Source organism: Hydra vulgaris, chromosome 07 (genome assembly GCF_038396675.1).
Source record: "Hydra vulgaris chromosome 07, alternate assembly HydraT2T_AEP".
NCBI lineage: Eukaryota > Metazoa > Cnidaria > Hydrozoa > Anthoathecata > Hydridae > Hydra > Hydra vulgaris.
The window spans coordinates 6,306,802-6,328,767 of record NC_088926.1 but is presented as its reverse complement, the minus strand read 5'-3'; the positions used below and the strand labels follow the sequence as shown (position 1 = coordinate 6,328,767).

The 21,966-nt window shown below is 28.3% G+C and overlaps 1 protein-coding gene across 3 annotated transcripts in view; it reads left to right on the top strand.

The window, feature by feature from the left end:
• Positions 1-282: 282 nt before the first annotated feature.
• The window catches only part of LOC100209198 (fibrillin-2), a 46,838-nt gene continuing 25,154 nt past the window's right edge, over positions 283-21,966 (top strand). For 2 of the 3 annotated variants that reach the window (XM_065800884.1, XM_065800882.1), the window contains exons 1-2: positions 3,103-3,234; positions 9,602-9,670. In XM_065800884.1, the coding sequence (XP_065656956.1) occupies positions 9,625-9,670 (46 nt within the window). In that variant the 5' untranslated portion in view covers positions 3,103-3,234; positions 9,602-9,624. Of the gene's footprint in view, positions 427-3,102; positions 3,235-9,601; positions 9,671-21,966 lie in introns of those variants that run through there. The other variant, XM_065800883.1, reaches the window with a different exon arrangement.

The window sequence follows — 21,966 nt, the reverse complement described above, 5'->3', positions numbered from 1 at the left end:
CAGTTTTTACAATACCATTTTGATTTTCGATATACTGCAGTTTTCAGTAATAATGTTATATTATGTTTTTTACTGTGTCGGCTTGTTAATCACGGAGATTTATAAGAGCGTTAAAATAAAAAAATGTGTTTATAAAGCTTTTAAAATGATTATCACTATTTATATCCATTAAGTTTAAATTATTAGTAACTAAATACGTTTTTTTGGATATTAAATCAATATTAGCGCAAGCGATTTTCAAATTTTTTGTGATTGCATTATAGTGATTGATACAAATCTCTTACTTTTTTCTTTTTTTTTTGGTTCACTAACTCTATTGATAACGACTCACATTGTAACTAATTTACAGAGGTTAAAGATGCCTAAATAAATTGCATATGCTTCTATAAATAACGTTTCTTGGTTAGTTGGATGACTTATAATCAGGTAATTGAAGTTTTGTTATATTTATATTTCCATTCTGACACTATGTTTTTGTAAGAGAGATTTTTATAAACCTTATTTTTACCGTGAGTGCAAACAATATTATATCAACTGTCGTTTTGGAAAACTCTTTATAGACATAAATATTTTTTCTTTGAGTCATTAGGTCGAGTTTATCCTTTAATTCTGTTGGTTAAGTAAACAACTTAATATTTTCATTTGATTAACTTTAAAGTATTATAACGACTGCTTATACACGGTCATCGTTTTTAAATCAATTACGATGTGTACGATCTGTTAGATTCCAAATAAGTGTGTTTAAAAAAAAAATTTGCTAAACAATGTTTAGTATAAAACTCGTTTTACAAGTAAATATAAATCTTTAGATAATTGAGCTACTTAAATTTTTAATTTTTTCTTAATATAAGAATGCGGAGGCAAGGTCTTGTCATCGAGAACTGCTAGAAACGTTGCTAGAACGTTAAATAAAAATAAAATAGCATAATAAAACATAAATAGACTTGACAAAAATATGTATATCAACAATGCTCAAATATATAATGTTAAAATAAAGTTTTCTTAAAAAACAAAATATTTAAATATTTTAAGAAGCGATTGAAAGCAAATATTCATAAATATAAAAATATGTCATCAACTGTAATAATGATTTCATTTAGTTTTCTTTTAAAGTAATAAAATTCCATTCACGAGTAAAATCAAAATTTTTCTATTTTGCTCCAAGAAATGGAATGCAATTATCAATATTTGGTTTACATTTCGGTAGTCGTATAATAGTATTGTTTTGGAATACATATTTATTTTTTTCTTTACATAAAAAACTGGACATGAATCAACTTTACATTTAACCTTAAAATAAAATTTGCTGAAAGTATCAAACTCATTAGTATTAAGAATCTTTATGCTAAATGAAAAAGAAGTTACACGAGTAAAACGGTTTTTATTATATGCGTTCACAAAATACATTAAAAAACCTTTTTTTACCAAAACTAATATAGAATGAAAACTTGAAGTTAAAAAAACTCTATTTATTAAAAAGTTTCCAGAAAGACAAATACCTCGTTTTTATTTAATACGTCTTAAGACATAACAAGACATAACTAAACAAGACTAAAAGAATTCTCTTAGCATCAATCACAACTTCATGTCGATTCTTGAACCTGGATCTGGTGGTCTTGATATAATCTTTGGGCATCTTAATCCACTCCTTCTTGATTGAGGCCCAGATTGAATAGTCAAAAGGTAGCAAATCTGAAAATCTCAGTGAGTAAGCACAAAAAAGTGAGAGCTCTTTAGCCATTTTCTAATTAAGCTTACTAGATCACGAGAAATTTGGACATTGACAACCTTGATCAGTTGAAGACTTAGAGCTAACTTCTTTAAGTCACTGTCAAGATTTCTCTCAACACGAACAGTTATTTAAAAACGTTTAATTACAGTAAAAAATTTGAGACTTGTTTTCTTGTTTACACAGTGAAGTATGAAAAGGCTTCTTTAGCAACTTGGAAATGTCTTTAGGCATGATGTCATTTATGATGTCATTTATGATGTCATTTATGATGTCATTTATGGCCAGGTCATCAATTTGTTTATTTTTACTGCTCATTTCCACTTTTCGACTTTTTTTTCTTCAAAGTTTTATGCGGCAGCAATAACAAGCTATGTGCGTAAAAGTAAACGGAATATTTATTTTGAATTTACGAAACTTATTACGAGATTTAGGGGTTGTTCACAAGTTACGTCGCGCAATTTTTGACCGTTTTTTACCCCCTTCCTCCCCCTCGTCACAACATTGTAAGTCTTTAGTAACATGTTCTGTATAAGTCGTCACAAAACCACTAACCCCCTCCCAACCCTCTTTAAAGCGTGACATAATTTATGGACGACTCCTTATTAAAAAAAAAATTTATCCCAACAAAACTAATTTTTTTTATTTGTTCTAAGTTCTGATCTCCTTAATCGTATTTAAATAACTTGCATTTTGACTTTTTTGTTACTACTCTCGGCTGCGTCTATGTCTATATCAGTCAATGTGTGTGAACACCCACTGTGACTATTCCTATAAAAATCCGTTGATACAACATAAATATATATATATATATATATATATATATATATATATATATATATATATATATATATATATATATATATTTATATATATATATATATATATATTTATATATATATATATATATATATATATATATATATATATATATATATATATATATATATATATATATATACACATTTGAGTTGTATCAACTGATTTATATATAGTTATGCTGTAATTAGAAAGAAAGCTATAAAATATAACTATTGAGAAGTTGTAACTAAACATTTAACTACAAAGCCAACAAATGGCAAAGGTATGTTAGACTTGAAAATTTTATGTACTGTTTCCAGGCAAAGTATATCTTAAACAACAATCATAAATATTTTCGAAGAAAATTAGGTAAATGTATTTTTAAAAGTTTTTTAAAATAATATGGGAAAAGCACTTATTATTATTGAAGGTTTTTGTAATTCTACGAGCAATACAGTTTTTTTATCGCAAAAAATTAATAATTTTTATCATAAATGTAAAACCTTTTATCATTGTATTAAGCCATAACACATTAAGTTTAATAATGCATAGTAATTCCATTCTTTTCAAAATGATAATAAAGAATTATAATTGCATAGTTTCACTAAGAGATGAGTAATGCACAAAATATATGCTTTCATAAACATTTGACATTAGTATATACTAAATTAGAGAAGTATTACTGAAATTCTAAGCTATTTGAGGTAATTTTTTTATTTTTCATATGTAAAAACCAAAATTTATTAATTTCTTTAAAAAATACAATTTTTTTATTGATAAAATTACAATCTAAGAACAACGAACCAGAAATACACAAACCTTGTTGATATTTAAAAATATAAAAATAATGAACTAAATTTAATATTTAGTTCATTATTTTTATATTTTGTCATTTTAAATTCTATTATCAAAATGTTCTTAAATCCTCAGTGTTTTAAGACCTCTTTATATAATTTAAACACTCCATAACTAGCCAGTAGAATAAAAATAAAATTTAACAACAAGTTTTTTTCTTAATCTGTGTTCTGTATTTTGTGTTCTGTTCTGTGTTCTAACATATTTAAATTGTTAGATTGTAATTTAAACTATAAAAAAATATTTATACAAAAAAGTTTAAAAAAATGAGACCTAGAAACCCATTTTACCGTGACATAAACACGCTTCCATTTAGTATTATAAGTTAAGGTCAGATCAAAAACAAAAAGTTATAAAGCTCAATGTTGTCTAATGGGTAATTAAATGTACCTCATGGGAAAAGATAAGGTAAAAGGGTCTTCAATTTATCTTTTTATATTTTATTATTTATCGGTAAAATGTAGTAACGTATTGTAACAGAAAACCATTTGTGATGAAACTTTTTTTATTATTTTACTACAAAGATAGGAGAAAGGTAGTAAAGGTACTTAGAAATAATTTATGATCCTTTTTTTTGTAATTAAAACTACTTAATAAATAATTAAAAAATATTGTAATTATCAATAATTTTTTTTCAATATCTTTTAAAACTTTTCCTTATCTCGTAGAATGCCAAATATTAAAAAATAAATATCTACAAATTCTAAACAGCTATGAACCCATTTTAAATTACATAATTTTTAGATTTGAAGTATCCTAACTTAAGTTTTTGTAATTTCACCTTACATTTTGCTTTAAATTACGTGTAAAATAACAAAGAAATTGAACTGAGCATTGTTTTTGGTTAAAATTCATTTTTTTTAATTTAAATAATTCAAGAGATATTAGTTGAAGAAAATTATGTTAAACCAAAAAATTAATATTTTTAAAAAAGCCTGTAAAAGGAGGTTAGAACAATATTATTAGCAATATATTCGCAATACATTTTAAAAACTCCCCAACAAAGAATTTCCAATAAAAAATAAAAAGAACCGCATTTCGTTTTTTTTTAAATCACTATTGTATAATTCACAACTTTTATACTATATACCAGTAAAAAACTAAAAAAGTAATTTTTACAGAGTAAAAAGCTACAGCCTACTCTTACTCAATTAAGTTTTCCAGGACAACACAGGAGTCTTAATTTTTTAATTTTTATAATGATGTTAATTGTTTCGAAATTCAGTTTTCAGTTTTGCAATGTGCCAACAAGTCTTTCGGTTGATATCTTGAATTTGATTTTTAATGACTCAATTGCTTTTTCTAATATCTTGTACCCTAATATCTTGTACCCTAATATCTTGTGCCATAATATCTTGTGCCATAATATCTTGTACCAGGGATGCGTATAGCTTTATGATAGTCAATGGTATTGTCTAATAATGAAGAATTGTAAATTTTAATTGAAAGATTTTTTCAAGACTATAAAATTAATCAGCATAATTTATAAACACAAAACTTAAATGTTATTTAATTTATTAACAAAATGATACTATGAAGCATTAATTTGGTTAGTTAATATATTTAGTTTTATGCTAATTTATAGTTGGTAATTTTGGTTATAGTTGCTAGTTTCAATGAATATGTGGTCCATAGTGTGTAATAGTGGGTTATTAGTATGATTTATTTATTCAAAATCGCAAATAAGAAATGGTGTGTAAATCTTACGTGGTTCTATTATATGGTCATACTACTTGAACGTCAACAAATTTAAAATCAAATTAAAATAAAATAATTTAAATTTTTTCAATGAATTTTGATTTAATTTATGATATTAAATATTTTTTTTTTGTCTTTAATAAAAAACAATAAAAGTAAAATCGATTTTTGGGTATGTCTAGACAGTGCTTTATGCACTAACATTTTTCCCCAAATAAAGTTCTATTTGTATACAGTTAATTATCTTAAAACAAGTTCAAAGAAAGTGTAACGTAACACGTGTTTTAGACGTTTATAATACATTTTAATACGTTATAAACACGTCTTTTAAGATTTTTTTTTTTATGTTGTTGTTGTTTATCACAATATTTAGTACAATTTAAATAAACAAAACTTTATTACAATAATAAAAGTTAACAAGCCAAGATATCGCTAAGAAATAAATAATAAAAATAAATATAAAGAACGCGAATACTCCAAGAAGACCATCAGGTCTTGTCACAGAGAAACCGCTAATTGCTTGTGGATAAAAAAACAAACAAAAAAATAAATAAAAAAGAATATACATATACTAATATAGATAAGGGATTTTCAAAAAATTTAAAAATTTAAAAGTAGATTAGTATATTTTCAGTTGAAAAAATTAGTGTTTTAAGATTTTGTTTAAAAGAATCAAAATTACATTCTTGAGAAAAATCTTTAGAAATATTTAGAACTATATTATTCCATAAAAATGGTCCGCGAAATGAAATAAAAAATTTTCGAAAATTAGTTTGAGAAAATGGTTGTCGAATTAAATTATCGTTCCTTAAAATATATTTATTTTTATCTCTTTGTAGTTACAAGTTACGAAAAGAAACTTGCATTTATACATAAAACAAAGAATATTAAAAACATTTAACTCATATATATTGAGTGCTTTCATATCATATAAAAGAGGCTTGGCGTGAGCAAAACGGTCCTTAAAATTTATAAGGCGTGCTACATGTTCCTTTTGTAGATAGAGAGGTTTAAGTTTACTTTTATAAGTGCTACCCCAAGCAATGTTTGCATAATTAATATGGCAATGAATTAGCGAATAATATAACTGAATTATGGTATGTTTATCTAGAACGTTTCTTATTTTGTATAAAATGCCTACACTCTTTGAAATTTTATTGCACAAGTTAGCAATGTCGCTTTTCCAATTAAGATTTTCATCGATATATACACCTAAAAATCTTCTTGCTAGAACTCTTTTAATAAATATGTTATCAATAAAAAGAAAGAGTAAGTTGCTAGGCAGCTGGTGCTTTTTACCATAAGGATGAAAAAGAATCCATTTAGTTTTATCAATATTTAATGATAGTTTGTTTAATCTAAACCATTCGGAAATTTTGGCTACTTTAATGTTCATGTTGCTAAAAAGTGTAAAAATGTTTTTATGAGAAAGAAAAAAAGATTTGTATCAACTTGTCAAGTCTACACCTTTTCAATATGTAATTGAGAAATTGAAAGTTGTAATTAAGAAAATTAAGATGTAATTCAGAAATACAACATGTAATTTAGAAGTCGCAATATGTAATTAAGAAACACAACATGTAATTAAGAAATTTTAAAATGTAATTGAGAAACCCAACATGTAATTTAGAAATCGTAATATGTAAATGAGAATACATTATTTGTAATTGCAAATTCAATGTAAGCTTAAAGGTCATTATAAAATATCTTCTTGGACATGCATTTTAATAAGTTAATAATATCAAATTTAGCATTTGTATGCACCAGCAATACAGTAATACAGTAATGGAATTGAAAGATCGTTGTGTTATTTGTCAATACACTATGAATAGAAAGTCTGTCATTAAATTGAATCCGTGCAAGCATTTATTTCACCAAATTTGCTTACAACCACATCTGGAACAACCAGAACCACCTTGTCCAATTTGTAGACATAAAATACATACAACTGAACAAGTTGAAAGAAAACATTATGTTTTATCTTCATCGAATGATAGAAGAAGATTAATTGAATGTGCTGAGAGAAACGACGATTGGGTGACTCTGGCACAAACTTTAGGTGTCAAATATAAGACAGCATACAATTGGGTCCGCAGCGGAAATTTAAATTTTATTGGAAGAGGTGGTTTTAAACCAAAAAAATTAACCAATGATCAAATCGCATAAACGTGGATGTCATGATGGAAACTCGCAGAGGATCATTTAAATCAGATTCTTGTAACGAGTGGATGTTGGCTTTCTTTAACCAGTGGGTTACATCTGGGAATCGTTTAGAGGATTTGGTCGTCGTAACAAACAATGCTCCGTGTCACGCTCTTTTGGAAAGGGTGTTTGAAAATTCACCGGCTCAGTTGTTAAGATTAGGACCCTACAGCCCAATGTTAAACCCAGTGGAAACTGACTCGCCCAAAATAAAAATAAACTTTAAAAATGTTATTCGCATTTCACCTGTATTTGGTGCTGGGATTATGTAACAACGATTGCAGTATTTAGAAAGAATTGTTACTGCGGCAAAAAATACAATAATGGGAGGTGATTGTACTCGCGCTGTACAAGATACGACCACGCATTACGCAATGATTTTAAATATGGAACACGTCCAAGTTGGTGTTTAACTAAATATTACAATGATTTTTAATGACGTTGTTTAAACTTAAATTTTAAATTTTCATGCAAACAAATTATTTATGTTTTATTTATTATTCATCTGAAATGTCAATTAAATTTTTCACAAACAAAAATAAAAGAAAGTTTTACAGACACCCAATAGGATTTTTCCAGTTACTGCCTAAACCTCAAATGTCTTTTTCATGACTTTTTATATTTTATTGATATTATATTACTATTTCCAGCCTTAAATTACAAAGTATACTAGGATTACGAAATTCAAAATTCAAAGAACTTTGTATTCTTTATACTTTTCTCAATTACAACTTTTATCTTCTCAATTACATCTTACGATTTCTTATTTACAACTTTCATGTTCTAAACTACATCATACGTTTCTCAATTACAACTTTCATCTTCTAAATTACATCTTGAAAAGGTGTAGTGGTAATCAGTTAAAAATTGACTTGTTTTCAGTTTTTTTTTAAAGACCACTAGACTTGACTTGTAATCAACGTCTATTGACTAAATTGGAATAAAAACAAAGATATTTCAGACTAAAATATCTCATATCAAAAGGTGAGAACGTGCTAAACTGCTGATTGTAAAGGTCTTGATTTCATTTCGGTATCAACTTTGTATAAAATGTTCAAAAACAAAAACGAGTTTGTTTTGTCAAACTTATTCTTAATGAATATTTAAAAGATAGATATTTAAATAATATTTAAAAGATAAACTCTTTAGAGCAAAATAAAAACCTCTGGGTTTTTTTTCTAAATAATAACAATATTTATATTTTTATGTTTTTTAAATCCAAAACCTTTTTGACTTTTAAATTAGGCTGTGGATATTGCTCCAGCGCCGGATCCTAAAATAAAATGGCTATTCTTCCGACATAAATGTGCAGTATTCATACGCATGTTTGCTAATCAAATTTTTCAGAGAATATAATAAAATAAGACAATTTTTGCATTTTTTTCTACAGTCATTATTTTTACGCGCGTACAAATAAAGTTAACATTATAGAACTTTTATTTTTACGTGAAAATGTTTATATTGCTCTTAATGATTGAAGCAGTACTTGAAATCTCCTTTAATTGAGGCGCGACTGGTGGGGTTGGGCGTTCGAATCCTCCTTGAGGAAAATCTTTATCTTTTATTTAAATGTTTTATTTCTAAGTAGTTTTATGTTTTTTAACTATTGTTGTTGTTATTTATTGGTATATTTATTATTTAATTTCATCTTTCAAAGTTTCATGGAATAAGTGCATCAATGCATACATAAATTGAATGATTTAGATGTAGTCACAGTTGAGTATACTGACTTAAATAGGAATAGGCACTGTGGAGTTTAAATACATCGACAGACTTAAATAGGCATAGGTGCAGTGCCGTGTATATGCATCGAATGACTTAAATAGGGATAGGCGCAGTGGAGTGTACATATATCTACTGAGGGTTTAGGGATTTAGAAGGTTTGGACAGGTATTCTTTAAAACAAAAGAAAGGTATTTTAATATTTATTTAAATTGAGTTTATAAATTAATTTAATTTGTATAAATAAAATTACAAAGTGAAGTAATCAAGAATTTTAAGCGATATTGTCAAAATAATTAACAATCACTTATGTTTGAATACGCCCGTACAACTAAGAAAAAATTAGTTGTATGCCCATGTATGTCGGAAGAATAGCCATTTTACTTTGAGATCCGGTGCCGGAACAATAACCACGGCCTTTAAATTAAAATATTGAATACTTCATGCTCTTAAATTAAATTTGAAAAATCAAATTACGCATTTAAAATCCACCCTACAGTCGGAACCGTTTCAACAGTCGGAACTGTGTCCACAGTCCGCAGTTTAAATATAATTTTAACATTTTATAATTTAACATATATATACTAATTTTAGATTAAGAAAAAAAGACGAAGAAAATGATAGCTGCGGCGATAATATTTGGTCTTTTAGGTCTGGTAGCAGGTATTACCGTTTCTATTTTTAAAATTTTATTTACTTCTTTTGGTACTTTTAGGTATGGAAGATAGTATTACCGTTTCTATTTTTAAAACGTTATTTACTTCTTTTGGCACTTTTTAAGTTACTTATATTGTCGAAAATATTTAAAATATTTTAACTAGATAAAAAGTAGCAATACTTCTTTTTAGCCCTCAATCTTTTCTTTCTCTCCCTCCATTGTTCCCAAAGTGTCTCAAATTATATACGTATATATGTATATATATATACATACATATATATATATATATATATATATATATATATATATATATATATATATATATATATATATATATATATATATATATATATATATATATATATATATATATATATACATATATATATGTATGTATGTATGTAGGTATGTATGTATGTATGTATGTTTGTATGTATGAATGTATGTATGTATGTATGTATGTATGTATGTATGTATGTATGTATGTATGTATGTATGTATGTATGTATGTATGTATGTATGTATGTATGTATGTATGTATGTATGTATGTATGTATGTATGTATGTATGTATGTATGTATGTATGTATGTATGTATGTATCTATGTATGTATGTATGTGTGTATGTATATATATATATATGTAAATTTATTAATACAAAAAAATATATAAGATGTTTTAAAAGATTAAAATATATATATATTGTATAACCTCTTAGTTAAAGAAGCAACACGCAAAAAAAAAACTGAAATTGAAAACAATTATAAATGAAGATATACCGGTTTATGCTTTTAATCTGGTGGTTTTTTGTATTTAATCTGGTGTTTTAAGATTTGTATCAATTTTATGATGCATGTCATGAATTGCTTAAATAATTTGTAAATTCCAGTTAAAAATAAATTTAGATGTGTAATAAATAGTATTGAGTTATTGGGTAAAAAAAGCATTAAGTAATTGAGTAAACAAAAATTCACTATGTCTCGCGTAGTTTGAATGATCATGTTCAGTAATATACTCACAACCGTTCCTTGCTCAATCTAATAAATTGTTATTTCCGATGGGAGCTATTTGACCTCTAGTAATTTTTATTTTCGAGAGTGTTTCTTCACAAGGATTTAGAAAAAGAGAGTATCAGGGTAAAAAACATATATCACAGGAAAAGTTGTCATTGAAATCTGAAAATGAATGATAAACGTTGTCCCACCACCAAAGTAAACTCTTATTCCACCCAAAAAAATCCTTTTAAGCATGTTTAGGAACCCTATAAAGTTATTGTTTCACTGAGGACTATGTTTGAACAATTTAAATTTAAAATCATGATTATGTTATAGCCTCTTGATGGCAATACACCATGATTTGGTATTATTTCTCGTAGACTGTACCCGTGGTTTCCTATCATTTAAAGATTGAACGAACTTTTACCGATGTGAATAATATTTCTGTAATGTTGTCGCAATGTCAAGTTTAGATATAACATATGTTTTTTCTTTCTTCTTTTACTTCTGCAGTATTGCGTGTTTTACTTATGGATCTTAAAATTTTGTAAGTATAGTTTAATTTTTTTAACCATTGCCATATTGTACAGATATTGGCATAAATTTCAAATTTTACCTTTATGTCCGGTAGATTATAGTTTTTGTTATCTCTTATTTTCTCAGTACAACCTGATTGTCGAATATCATCCCTAACACTAGGATTGGTATTACATATTGAAAAATTTCGACGGAACAAGTGTCGAATAAAAGTTTCACTTTTATGCATGAGTTCCAATATTTCTTTTCTTTTTTCCTTCATTAATTACAAGAATAATGATAAAATCTCTTACCTTAACACCAATTTCTGTGCATTGTCATTGGGCATCATTAGTTTTAGTGTTTCAAAAAATTAAAGAGAAAAGAGGCTTATATTGTAAGTAAAGGAAAAGGTTAAATTAGGCAAAGCAATAAAAACAAAACCATTTATTCTGATAAAGAAAAACCGCCATATTAAATGCAACAAACCGTCATATTAAATGCAAAAAACCTCCAGATTGAATGAAAAAAACCGCCAGATTTAATGCAAAAAACTACTAAATTAAATACAAAAAAATAACAGATTTGTGCAAAAAACCACTCAATGCGAAAACCGGTATTTATTGTGCTGTTTGAGTAATAAATTGGAGTGATAAATTATTGGCAATATGGTAATGTTCTAAAAACGGTTTTTAACGCTTTATGAAAACACCTTCCTTGTGTACACTTTTTTTTTTATGTGTCCGTTTGTTTTTGTGTGTGTGTCAAAACTTGTGTTTTTAATTGAGAGTTAAAAACAGCAAGAGTAGTCTGTGAGAAACAACAAAAGAGAAGCTGTTTAAAAAACTTTGAGGGGACGTGGGGGCGTCGAGAGTCATGCCACCACTTTTTATAAACTTTTCAGATAAACCATAAAGTATAAATTAAAAAATACATTTTTTAAAAACTTTTCTGCCGCCAACCCCTTATATAATAAATAGTGCTGCGATCCCTGTGACCAACAAGTTACTGGCTAGATAAGATGGTTTAAGGTCAACTTACATGTTTGTGGCACGTGGTGTGACTAATATATGGGTAACTGCTAATTTCCTCTAATTATGGCTAATATATGGGTTATATAATTTTTAGAAAATGATATTATATTATATTTCAAAGCAAATATATTTGAGTTCAAAATAGTTTAATATTAAATATACATAAATAAAAGTCTTATTGATTTATACGATCATAGAAAACATTCTCGAATTATCATTGTTTCCTCACTAAGGACATTGTTCACATCTACTTTACACCCATTTGTGGTATGTCCAAGTTTTCTACATATTTTACATTGCAAAAGTCTTTTTTTACTGACTTTTTTATTTTTATTGAATGTGTTATAAGTCTGAAGTAAATGTCGTGTGTGCTTTACAACTTTTTCATGATTTTTTAGTTTTTATCAAAGATGAACCCATGTTGAATACTTATTAGGTCATTGGCTTCATACGTACTAGGAATATATACGAGGTATGTATTCCTAGTATGTATGTACTAATTAGTACTAATTGCAGTTGTAGCAAAAAGCTGCAGAACCACAGACTTACCAAACAGAATCTTTGATAACACTGTTAATGGGGGATGAATTTTGATTCTTATTGCTGATCAATTCCTCAGGTAGCAAAGTACGTTTAAAGGAATCTGCATCATCATTCTCAGTAAGCGACTATAGTTTTGGAAGAAGCTTAAGCACCAGCTCTAGGAAAATATATAAAGTATAACGTACATCTTTAAAAACAGTTATATATATATATATATATATATATATATATATATATATATATATATATATATATATATATATATATATATATATATATTTAACATATAGTATTTTCATGTATATTTTACCTGATATTTATTTTTAAATAGATCCAAGTTGTAGATTAAAGAAAATGCTTTCTGCACTAATATTGTTAAAAGTTTTACTCTTTCCTACTTCCCTCAACTTTGTGAGGTTCATTAAAAACCATTTCAATTTCCGTTGCGTTAACGGAGTTTCCGTTAAATACCGTTTCGTTAAACTTTCCTACAAAAAAACTTTTTAACGGAACAGATAATAAAGGTTATATGTAAGTTCTTGATAGCAAACCAAATAATATTAAAATACATAGATATAGTTGTCCATTAGGGCGCACCGAAAAAAAAAATTTTAGATTCTTTAAATGTAATAGCAACAAAACGTTGTTTTTTGCTTTAAAATTAACAAACTTCATTTTTTTTCTTTTTTAGTCCAAAATCAGAATCGTTGGGAAAATACAAATGCCCTGATACCAAAAACTTTTGTTCAATAATATTAACAGAGGAGCTGACTTGAACAAACTTCAGCATAGCCAGGGCAACCTTTATGTTTCGGTTCTGGACAGTGCATGTATCACTGTAAATTATGTTATGGCTTTGAGTGCTAACAAGCAACGATATGTGTTTTAAATTTGCAGACACAATTTCTAGAAATCCTTGAGAGGCTGTGCATTCATCCCATACATAAATTGCAGCGTTATTGATGGCAAGGTCATGCACACCTAAGTTGTAACAATACATGTTTGGCCTGTAGTAGGCATCAGACACTATAAGCTTAGGAAAGGGAAGACCTTTCTAGAGATCTATACTTATTGCTAATATTTCATCTTTTTTTCTTTGGCCATTTCTCCTTCAGCCTCATTGCAGATCTAGCTTTTTCTGCTTTTTCATGCTTAACTTTAAAGGTATTCTGTTTCAGTTGGTCAATTTTTACATCAGCTGATATTTTAAATTTATCACACACCTTACAAGTATATTTCCTTGGGACATGAAAGTAAAGGTTAAATTTAGTATTGAAACTATACCTGTACCTGTGTTCTTTTTCCTGTAAAACGCCAAGTGTAGTACAACTTTCACTGTAAAATTGGTACATTTTTCTGATGTTGAGCTCTGGGCTATACTCTCTGATACTTCCTGTTGGGGTTATCTTTACGAGTTTAATGACTCTGAAAAGCTGGAAACTTTTAATATGGTCCTTTAAACCTTGAACTTTTTTTCAGGAGTTTTTTTGCAGGAGCATGTTTTCCCCTAAGGTCTTTACCTGGTGATTTACCATTGTAAACTTCTAGAAACCCTGCCATTAGAAGTACAAAATTTATGAAAGAAAAATATTTTGCAAACATAGATTGTATTTCTTGCAACCTTTAAATAATACTTATTTGAGGCCTGTTTTTTTGTCTTGCTACTATCTTTGGGCTTTCTTACTGCAACTTGTACTTGGTGGATTAGGCCACCAAGATAAGCATTTTGCTTATCTTGCAAGATGCATCAGGTCTTCAAAGTCTCTTTCAAGATTTATGAGCCCCCAAAGCCACGTTTTGAAGCACCAGCAAAGGATCATCAGTTAGTGAATTATCAGACGTCTGAGATCTACCTGTTTGTTCATTGGGAAAAAAATTACATTGGGTGTCTGTGAAAATTCTTCAGATATCAGCAAAGCAGTGGCAGGCCAGTTTTCTGAAAAAAAAAGAATTACCACTTAGGCCTACATGAATGTTTTTTTTTTGTTTTTTTTTTCACTTATAAGTCAACTAAACAAAATGTTTTAATATAATCAAGAGATCCTATGCAAAACACCAATTTGCTTGGAACAATAGAGGACAAGCCAAGTAAGTTTTTTTTTATTTTTGTTTTAGCATAAACACATAATAAACGTCAAGGCCTAGGGAATAACTTATCTAAGAGTTTAGGAACAAGTAAAAGAATATGTTGGCTGAAAATTGCCTAGAGATGATCTATAGGATTTCAATTTAATTGGAAAAACGCAGGACTTCCCGAGTTAATTTTTTTTATTGTTGCCAGAAACAAAATAATTAAAATCAAGGAATAAGTTAGTATTAAGAGCCTACCTGATAATATTGAAGTAGGCCCATTATCATTTGTTTTCCTGAGGGCTCAGACAAGTTTTCCACAGTATCACAATACTGGGCGGTCTCAAATGTTTGATGAGTTTTAAGGGTCTGTTCAGAATCAGATACATTTTCCTCTGCTGGCTTAGGTTTCAGCTTTTTCCGATGATAGACTCGAGTAGGCATTTTTATATTGTAGCTATGGTCATTGCTCTCATCTAAAAATAATCACCAATATTAAATAAAGTCTAGGCCTAGGTCTAGACTTAATCTTGGCTGTTTATTTATACATAATGTCCATAGGTTCAAGTATAACCCAAATTTTTATAGTGCTCTCACTGTCTATAAAGGCTACAAATATAATGCATAGTTAATTTAAATAGTTCAGTACACTTAACAACTCAAAAACTAAGTTCATAGTTTGAAACATAACCTACAAAATAACTTCACATTAATTTTTTCCTATTACTCTTATCTGCTGATATCACCTAAGTGATATCAAGCTGATATCACTTAGGTGATATTACTTGATGTCACTAAGGTGATATCATTTGATACCACTTAGGTGATATCAGCTGATATCACTTAGGTGAGGCCGATAGTCTTTATCCTTATCACTATCATATTCTTCTTCGCTGGTGTCTTCAATTTCCAGAAGATCTTTCAAACTTCACGGTAAAATAACATTGTAGTTGTGAGATTTACAAACAAAACAGCCCAAAAGTAACAGTCAAAGTGGGGTATGCAGAGTTATACCACTTTGATTCTAACAATTATTAGTGTAAGAAATAGGTTTTATTAGTGTAAGAAATAGGTGCCCCTTTCTCACTTATTTACAAAAACCGTTATATTTAAGTATTTATAGTTAACAAACTATTTATTAAAAAAATAAAAAAGTAAAATAGATTACAATTCAACATTTTCCACAAGTAAGGTCCACCATAAAGAACTAAATATGAAGTTAGTTTTGAATTATATTTTGGGACAACAAAGTTGTTATTTCAAAATTTTGTTAGATATTTATGAACTATTTTGTCAAAATAGGATTGAAATATTTTAGGAGATAATCCTATATTTGTTTTATATATGAATATATATGAACATTAAAACTTGGTGTAAGTTGATTTTATATATATTTAATGCTCCAAGTATACGCAGAAGAGGCTCAGTTCTATCAGCTTCAAAAATTGTTCTGTACGCGTGTTTTTGTTTACAGTACAATTTTTTAATTTTGTATGGTTTGTACTTGTTCATGCAATATTACAATAAATTAAATAACAATGAATAAAATTGAAATATAAACTTTTTAAAGAACTATTTTTTAAAAATGGTTTAGCCCTATATATCATTACTAAATTTTTTGACATTTTATTTTCAATACTTTTTATATGCAAACTCGAACGTAAATGTTCAACTAAGATTACGCCTAGAAAGTTTACTGAGTTTTCTATTTTAATGTTAGTGTTATTGATTATTAGGAGGGGAGGGGGACGGACTTCCCCTCCTACCCCCTACCCCCTACTCCTCCCTAAAGCGACGCCCCACAGTGGAAAATAAAGATCTATTTTGGCGTACCCTGTAAATATTGGACATTAATACTTTTGGAGAGTACCGAAAAAACTATTTTGGGGTCTTGTTATATACACATAGGTGACTTACCCTGTAACTGGCAGAGAGAGAGAAAAGAATCTTTGAACTTTCCAATTTTTTCTTTGAAGTCACCCTCAAGTGACTATCAAAAGCAGGAAGAAACAACATCTCTAAAATTGTGAAATGTTTCAATGAAACCCCGAGCTTCATAAGCACAAGTCTTTTTAGCCAGTCTTTGAAGAATTTCAACATTTTGCAAAAGTTTGCGACATTCATTTCCAGCAAATTGTCCTCCATGGTATGGCTGAAGTTGAATGTGCAACAGAGCAGGCCATTGTTTTGCTCCTGGCCAAAGTTCTGAAAAAATTTTGAAAAGATAATTGACAATTCCTCGTAGCAAATGTAGTTCCATTGGTGGAATGATGTCCAAAATAAGTCTCGAGTCCTCCATGTTGATCAAAGGAGGATGAGTTGTGTTGTCAAAATCTTTAGCCATTTTGAATTTGGAGCCAGCAAACACAAATGCTCTGTAGCTCTCTTGTATTGAACCAAAACTTCTGGAAACTCCACATTCTAAGAGATTGTCTGAATCGATGTTACACCAACAGCAGGGATGTTTACTTGAATGAGACTGAATTCCACATAAGATGTTAGCAATTTTGAGATCACAAGAAATGACAAAGAGACATCTTCATATGTTTCAGGCACATCTTCAACAATTGCAACAATGAGTTGACGCGTCACACCAGTATCACAAGCAATTGAGTTTGTGAGTAGGCGTGAACTTTTTTGTTGGGGACTTTTTGACTCATCAACTTCTTTTGTGCTTATAATGCCAAGACTAATTTTCAGAAATGAATCACCACCATCTATTCCCAGCTTGACTAAATGCTGAGGGGAGTAATCTCTTGAATGCAAAATATGATTTGTTAGGTCTTGCAGGTTTTTGCAGTGAACCATTGATCGTTTTTCTTCTTTTCCCTTTTCCATGGTAAAATTTGACTCTGACAAGGTGAAGAAATCTGCAAGAGTTTGTCCAGCAGCAGCAAATTTTTGCTCAAAATATGGCTCAACTAGTCGAATCCCAGTGGATTTGTTTAGCGTTGATGCTAAAAGTCTCATTCCTGTATTAGAAAGTCCAGTGTTTAGTTAAACATTCACTAAACTTTGTGTTGTAAGAGGTGTGCTGTTTACTTTGTGAGCAATGGAAGGGCCTGAATAAAAAAAGAACAAACAATCCATCTCTTTTAAAATAATTTCACAACAAAATCTATTTTTTCTAGCTAATTGATATAAATTTCAAACCATTGCATAGGATGGTTCTCTATTGGTTAAACAAAATTCAAAGAAATTACAATAATAGAACTATTATACACCTATTTTGGCCACAATTTTATTGCTCTAAATTAAATGTTATTTTATAGTATTTCATTGTATTGTAACAAGTAATGTGGTATAAATAAAAACCAGCAATGCAAAATTAATTTAAATGGTATTATTTTATGTTTACCTAGCATAGCGAACAAAAAATACTAAAAACCAGAGGAAACATATAATACAAATCTTTGCATATTTTTGATATGTAAAGAAAAAAATGCCTCAAATCTGAATGTGTACATGACAGTTTCCAGTAGACCAATTTGAAATGTATGCTATTAACATTGCCATTTTGCATATGGCCATTTCAAGAAGTTTTAGTGCATATGTATAATATATTATAGTATACAGCAGCAAATTTAATATGCAAGGCGTCAAAACGATGTGTCTAAGAGATGAACTTCTTTATTTCAATATTACCTGGTGTAACTGGAAACAATTTTCCACCAGTTCCTTGACTGAGTCTAACTGTTCCATGAGGAGAAGCTTGACAGATACTGCAATTTGACAGATTTGACAGATACTGCAAATGACAGATACTGCAATTTGCTCTGCCCCTTTAATGTCATCTTGCACCAATGACTGTAAATTTCTGTGTCTTGTTCCAGGAGTGCAAAAATGTCTGTGACCTCGAGCTATGACTGACAAACACCTTTTTTCTGCAGATGGAGGTTGTTGATTTGCACTTGATGACCCTGGTGTTGCAATAGTTTGTTTCTTAGTTTGTTGTTTAGATGAGGATTGAACAAAGATTGGATGCTGTTGATTTAAATTGAGCCTACTGATTTGGTAAATGAGACATTCACACCTATTTGTTGTTCTTGTAAGAGGCTTTATAACAATGGAGTCCAAAGTGTAAAGTGGTGGTAGTGGACTGTTCAAATCACCATTGTCTCTTTTTTGCAGAAGAATACGGCAAGTGTTGCAAATTCCTCTTGGAACTCTTTTATCCTCAAATTTCAAATCACTTTTTACAAGTTTCAGCACTCGTGCAATCATAAAGTCAGTTAATATACTATATACTTTATTTTTTTCTATATAGAAAATAAAATTTAAAGTTATGAAGCAAATAAGTTTAAATTGAAAATTTTCAAAAATGATCTTTTTACATAAAATTAGGTAAAATTCCTACAATATAGTAAAGATTGGCTATTAAACAATTAAAAAAAATAAAAATAAAATTTCAGTAGTGAAATTGAAATTTGAACAAAAAACATTTATCATAAGTTTAAATTTTATAATCAAAAGGTTCTTATTTTCTGGCAAATAAAGACTTGAAAGTCTTTACTTAATCGACTCTTTTTTTTACCGCGAACCGGAATTAACTGTATCGTAAAAGTATGATGTTATATGTATAACATTATTTTAAAACCAAAAAGTATATATTTTATTCATAAAAAAGTTAAATTTTTGAAAAAAACATTCAACACATCATTCAATAATAATTTAGCACGGTCTAGACGAGTTTTATTCAGGTTTAGACGTGTTTCCTAACAAAAATTATATTCTTAGCTTATTTATTTTCTTGACAAACAGTAAAATGCAGCAAATAACAAAAATTTTATATTTAACTTTTTTCTTCATAAACAAAAAACAAAGAGAGTAAAAAGCAGTAGTCTTAAATGGCCAAAATGGTATCCAAAAAATTGTAGACAAGATCTTTTGACTCAAATGTACAAACTTAGAAATAATAAGTTATGGAGTACTGCAAAGCTTTACTTTTGGACCCTTACAAAACATAGTTTCTCAAACAATAAATATTATGCATAAAAGAAAACGTTTACTAAGTAAAAAATGTGTAAAACATGTTCTGCTGTTTTATCCGTCCTGTATATGTGAATGATGTACTTCTCTTTTATTAATACTACATTAACTATTGTAATATTGCTTTAGTAAGTAATTGCTCTTTAGCATTAAAGTAAATATATATAAAGCAAAAAACGAGCTAGTAGAATTTTATGTAGTATGACCATAAATATCCCAATTTTAAGTTGTTACTTCAAAAAATTAAAACTCCTGACTGTCTATGAGTTAAACCTGTTTCAAAACTTATTCTTTATGTTTAAATATAAAAATAACATGCTTCTGAAATAATTAAAGGAGTGATTCCAGAAATTGTTTATAAATACTCAATGGGATCCAACAGTCAGAATAATAACTTAGCAATTTCAACTTTTAAAAAAACAGATTACTCATTTTCTAATTGAGAACATTGTCTATGGAACCTAGTTTTTAATTGAAGTATGGAAAGCATAACTTCAATAAGTTTTTTAAAAATATAGAGTTTGTTCAACTTAACAGACTCAAACATATTTTTGTATTTCTAACCTTAGAAAAAAAATCTTAAAAAAATATTTTTAAATTTCTATATTTATTTATTTTTTTATTTTTTCTACTGTAGCTATTTTATTGTAGCTATTCCTAAATTTTACAAAATGAGAGAAATAACACATTTATATAATGCTAACGACAATGCTTCTGTTCTCAACTTGTCCATGTCTTTCTTCTAAATTCATTCACGTATTCAGCTCTTTTTTTGTTTGCTTTCAGGATTACATTGTTGTAAAAAGGCTTCTTGTGTACTACTTAAAATAAAAACATCCAACCTTTGAAGAAGTTCTTGTAAAAACAGTTTAAGCTCTTGCTGTAAGCTCAATTTTATTACCTTATACTTGACATCGAAAGTTAAACAAATAGGTTGTTCCAGCACTAGCTGTAAACAAACTTGGTAAAATAAAGTTGGCACAGATTTTATTTAATGAAAGACTTTAGCATTAAAGTGTATCGCCAAATAAAATAATGATCTTTCAATTTTTGAAGTTATTTCTAATGCATGGAAAAGCCGAATTTGAGTAGTTTGTTAATATTTATTTTCATATAGACCTATTGCAATAAGGTAACACAGGGCAGTAACAATTACAGTTTATGATTATGAATTCTAAATTATGATTTCTTCTTGCATTTCATGTGTCTTAATTGCATGTTATGGTTTCTTAATTATAAGTCTCATATTTTCAATGCAGCTTGAGATGGTGCAGTGCATTTTATTCTTTTTACAAAACAGATAAAATTAAGAAATTAATTACTATAATTTAGAAATAAATATTAAAAGAAGTTATGTTGTCCCGAAAATATAATTTATTAACATGCAAAAAGGTTATAAGATTTTAAAATGTTTAATTTTATCATTTAATGTTTGTTTTATAATTTGACCATGTGATTTTCACATGTGACATATTTTAGGCGTTAAGTTTGTTGAAATGATTTTCTTTTTCTTTTTCTGTAGTTATTTAGTGATTATTATATCATTCTCTAATTTTTAAGCTAAAAATTTTAAAATCGTCTACTAATATGGCTTTAAGTGATTTCAGTTTCACTAACTACAGATCAAGTCAACATGGAGATGTTTGACAGGATGATAATTATGTGGAAGAGCAAGATAAAACTTTTAGTGAATTTCACTTTCTTAACCAATAATTTAATGATTTAGTTAAAAATTTGAATTTTTTGAAAGCAGAAATGCAGATCTGCTTGCATCGAGATTGAGACAACAAAATCTATTGCAACCTATGGTGAAGTACTTCTTATGATTTAAGCAATTCGTATCACAAATCAACTTGGCCAATGACAAATTATTTATTAATTTTGATGACAGCTCAACAAAGAGTTTATACTACATCACAACATAAGTTAACATCTTACACAGTGTTTACTGTAAGGATTCATCAAACATCCTTGTTTCTTGTGTTTGTAGGACAGCAGAGACACTGTAAAACAATTTCCAAATAGAATAGGTAGAAAGAAAATAATTTCAGGCAAAGTTTTACAATGTAAAGAATGTAGTCCAAAGTTACTTCATATAAAATTGGGTCTTTACACATCTTTGTACAAGTAAACTTTTTGGACAAGCTTTAGTAGA